The sequence below is a fragment of the Desmodus rotundus genome, chromosome 11 (genome assembly GCF_022682495.2).
Source record: "Desmodus rotundus isolate HL8 chromosome 11, HLdesRot8A.1, whole genome shotgun sequence".
Lineage (NCBI taxonomy): Eukaryota > Metazoa > Chordata > Mammalia > Chiroptera > Phyllostomidae > Desmodus > Desmodus rotundus.
The window spans coordinates 17,075,108-17,079,009 of NC_071397.1; the positions used below are offsets into that span (position 1 = coordinate 17,075,108).

At 40.0% G+C, this 3,902-nt stretch overlaps 1 protein-coding gene across 3 annotated transcripts; it reads left to right on the forward strand.

Annotated features, from left to right (window-relative positions):
• The first annotated feature begins 613 nt into the window (after window positions 1-613).
• On the forward strand, window positions 614-3,293 carry IL17A (interleukin 17A). Of its 3 annotated transcripts, none has more exons than XM_045193039.2 (3): window positions 614-683; window positions 1,782-1,984; window positions 3,056-3,293. In XM_045193039.2, exons 1-3 carry the CDS (start codon window positions 657-659, stop codon window positions 3,291-3,293), a joined length of 468 nt encoding a protein of 155 aa, XP_045048974.2. In that variant the 5' UTR covers window positions 614-656. The 3 variants fall into 3 exon arrangements, with proteins under 3 accessions (XP_045048974.2, XP_071075803.1, XP_024413536.2); XM_071219702.1 differs by having other exon boundaries at window positions 657-683; window positions 1,788-1,984; XM_024557768.2 differs by lacking the exon at window positions 614-683 and having other exon boundaries at window positions 1,740-1,984.
• The last annotated feature ends 609 nt before the right edge of the window (window positions 3,294-3,902 follow it).

The window sequence follows — 3,902 nt, forward strand, 5'->3', positions numbered from 1 at the left end:
AACCCAGTTATTATTCCTTAGCAGAACAAACATTCAACAAAGCAGGTGTCAATTCAATAAAATATATCCTGTCATCCTTAAATTATTTATTCCTTTTTTGTTTGTTTACATGGTGAGATTTTGAGTAGTTTCCGTACTGACCTCCACAACATCTGGTTAGGGGATATAATGAAAAAAGGAATTATTAAAAGGGAAATCAAGGTGCATGGCACCTGAAGACTTGAATGTTATGTCAAACTTTTATTATCCCATGAGCCATTAAAATAAAGCAGAGCTCTTATGGCAGCTTCATACATGTCCATAAATAAATGATAGCAACCTATAAGTAGAGCATCTTTGCTCAGCTTCCGGCAAGTAATCTTTGAAGAATGAAGAGAGGAAATAGTCTTTAGAAACATAAATTTTTGTCCTTCCCAGTTTCCTTCATGAAATCAAGCAAGTATTACTTGCTGTGAAGGGGAGGTTTTTCTCTGACCTCATTCAGGGATGGAACTTTTAACCAAAATGGTGTCACCCCTAAACCTACTCTGATACGCCAACGTAAGTGACCACAGAAGGTGCAAAGTCCTATAAAAAGAGCGAAGATAGCATAACCCTTTGTCCATCTCACAGCTGATACAAGCTCATCCATCTCCAGCGAATCGAGAGAAGCTGCAATGGCTCCTGAGAGGACGCCCTCCATGGTGAGTCCTGCACTAACATGCATTGCTCTTGTTGAGTTGGACCAGATAATACTTCTGGACTGTGGGCATGAAATTCTGGATTCTGACCATGGAGATCTAAGAATTCTGATCATGTAGAATAGGAAATGAAAGCTTTGGTAGATATTTATTGTGTAGCATTCTCAAGAACTGATACACATCAGTCTGAGAGATGAGATTAAAACGGAAAGAGCTTATACTGGGGCTAAACCACACGAAAGAATCACATAATGCTGTGCACTAAGAAAGAATGTTGAAAATCTACTTTTCTGAGTACATGTGATTTAATACAATTCTCCCACAGCATTTGTCTTTAATCCATAATAAGATGGGTCATGGTCCTTGAGGATTTAATAAATTGTGGCAATGACTTTTCTTTCCATTATCCTATTATTATACCATACTCTTGGTATGCCAAACCCATTTATTCTCATCAGATGCAGTAGAACTGTGGTTTAGAATAAAAGGTTTTTATATTTTTTAAATATATTTTTTTGAAATGTAGTTTGATTATAGGATCAATGTGTGTAAATTAAGAAAACTGTAAAATATACCTAGAAAACATAAGGGGGATCCGGTTTGGGGTTGAAATGTTTGCCAGTGGTACCAACAGCATTTCTAACACAAATACTGATACCACTGGGATTCTCTATGGCCCTTTCGTAAGCACGCATTTGCTTTCACATAGGGTTTCACAGGATGCTCAGGTAGAGAGTAATGGCGCAGGAAGACATTTCCTCCTAGAAAGTCAAGGTCAATATTATGCCAATGACCTGGCAGTGATGCATGTACTGACAGGATGATGACTGGTCATTTTTACTACAATTACTGCCAGCCAAAGAATAAGGTGCCTTTCCTAAATCAAAAGATGAATGGTCAAGACTGGTAAAAAAAACTCCATGGTCTTAACATTGTTTTGGTCACCTAACCAGGTTTTTATTAACTGATCTGAAAATTTAGAATAAGTTATCCTAGCACATAGTATGTTCTCTGTGGTTAGCAATACAACCATTATCACAATTTGCTAACAAAAACCACATGCTAATCCTATCTCCTACCTCTCTCTCCTTTCCCATTCAGTTCCAGTCACTGCTGCAGCTGCTGACTCTGGTGGCTATACTGAAGGCAGGAATAGCAATGCCACGAAATCCAGTGTGCCCGAATACTGAGGACAAGAACTTCCCTCAGAGTGTGAGGGTCAAGCTCAACATCGTTAACCGGAACATGAATTCCAGAAGGCCCTCCGACTATTACAACCGATCCACCTCACCTTGGAGTCTCCGGTACGTAAAAGCCCCAGATAAAATCTCTCTGTTCTTTCTTGTATGCATCAGACTGCCAGTTAAATCACCTTGAGGAAAATTTTACTCACTCAGAATCATCAGTCAAACCTGGAAAGGCCATGGTGCAAAACAATGATTCTCAAACTTTCGTTCTATGAACTTATTTGATAGAGCACAGGACATCCCCACCCCCAATACCTATCCTGTTAGATCTCCTTGTCACTGACACCAAAACCCCACTCAGATTAATGGTGATCATTGTGCTTATATTTATGATACCCAAGTCTGTTGTTTGAATCCCAGGAGGTAGAAGCATCATGTTGGGTATCTCCACCCTTTTAGTTGGTCTTGATCCCCAGCAGACCTATATTTGCTGTGTCCTTAATACATCTACTTTTTTGGCCCCATAAGGAATTAAATAATAAGTGTATTTTGATAACTTGATTTCATGCAAATAAGCCTCAATTGTGTGGCACTGACATATTCACTTAACTGTTTCTTCTCCTCTTCCCATTACTAAGAGTTAAATCCAAACTCAAAGCAAATCATTCACTCAGCTGGAGGAGAGAAGGAAGAGAGGGTTATAGAGGGGCTTAAGCTTTGGTTTCCAGCCTTACATATCAGCTCTGGGCTCTCTTCCGGGAATGTGTCGTCAGATAAAATTTTGATACATTCCATGTTTCAAAGACAGACTTCATTAAGTCACATGAACAACTATTGTATTCCTAGATGATTCCCTTGGTATTTATCCAATGATCAAACATGCCCTAAAAAAAGGGATCCTCTATGTCAAACTTAAGTCCCTTCTGCAGCCTCAGTCTATCTTATTTTGTTCATTCTTCAGAGAAATTGGGAAAAACTGACCATTGTCTTCCTTCTCTAACATTTCATGTGCTTAAAAATCCAAGTTTTCCTGAAACTACTTTTTATTCAGACTAACAGTTCTTGGAGAATTTACAATGCCTGTAATTTGTCACCCTGTGACTTTGTCTCCCTTCGATGATTGCTGTTTGATTTCCTTCCCGGTTTATCAGGAACTCACTCTCTTCCTGGCTTTGTCTCCCCCTGTAGCCGCAATGAGGACCCTGAGCGATACCCCTCTGTGATCTGGGAGGCAGAGTGCCGTGACTTGCACTGTGTCAGCCCTGACGGGAAGATCAACTACCACCTGAACTCCGTCCCCATCCAGCAAGAGATCCTGGTCTTGCGGAGGGACCCTCAGCACTGCCCCCACTCCTTCAGGCTGGAGAAGATGCTGGTGAAAGTGGGCTGCACCTGTGTCATCCCCGTTGTCCACCACCTGGCTTAAGGATTTCTGCTCTGACCCAACTCCCTAGATCAGTGAGGCTCTCTGGGGAGTAGACCCAGCCCAGTTTCTGACCCAACTCACTAGGGTTCTTAAATGACTTCACTCAACTGAACTTTCAGAGAGAACACTTTGGTTCAGAAATTGAATCTGAATCACCTTTCCTTTTCCACATTGTGGAGGAAGGTTTAGACTGAATACCAATTTGCTTCTTAATTGCTTTTCTAAGGGCCTTAAGTTATTTATGTATTTAACAGGCCCTGAGAGAACTTAGGGGTATAAGATGACATTTTAATGAGTTACATGCCTTATTTTGTTTTTTTTTTTAAGGCAGTATTTTAGACTTAGGAATTTTATTATTTAAAAGGTAAAGCCTATATTTATATGAATTATTTATGGATCTATTTATGTTTCTGAGGCCTTCAGAAAAAAAGGTGAAATAGTGTGATTGTCTGTTCTGCCCGGGGAAATCCCAGATAGGAAGAAATGGCGGTGAAAATTTCTCAGTTGGTACTACATCTGGACACAGGATTTTCTCCTCTTTGTCTCTTACAAGAGCGTGACACAGCTGGGGAAAAAAAGACTAAATATGAACTACTTTCATATTTATTA

Bases quoted from the DNA above. Each gene is read 5' to 3' on its own strand.
- IL17A (XM_024557768.2), top strand. From the start codon at position 1,740: ATGCTAATCCTATCTCCTACCTCTCTCTCCTTTCCCATTCAGTTCCAG. The intron at 1,985-3,055 runs GTACGTAAAAGC...CTCCCCCTGTAG, and splicing joins ACCTCACCTTGGAGTCTCCG to CCGCAATGAGGACCCTGAGC.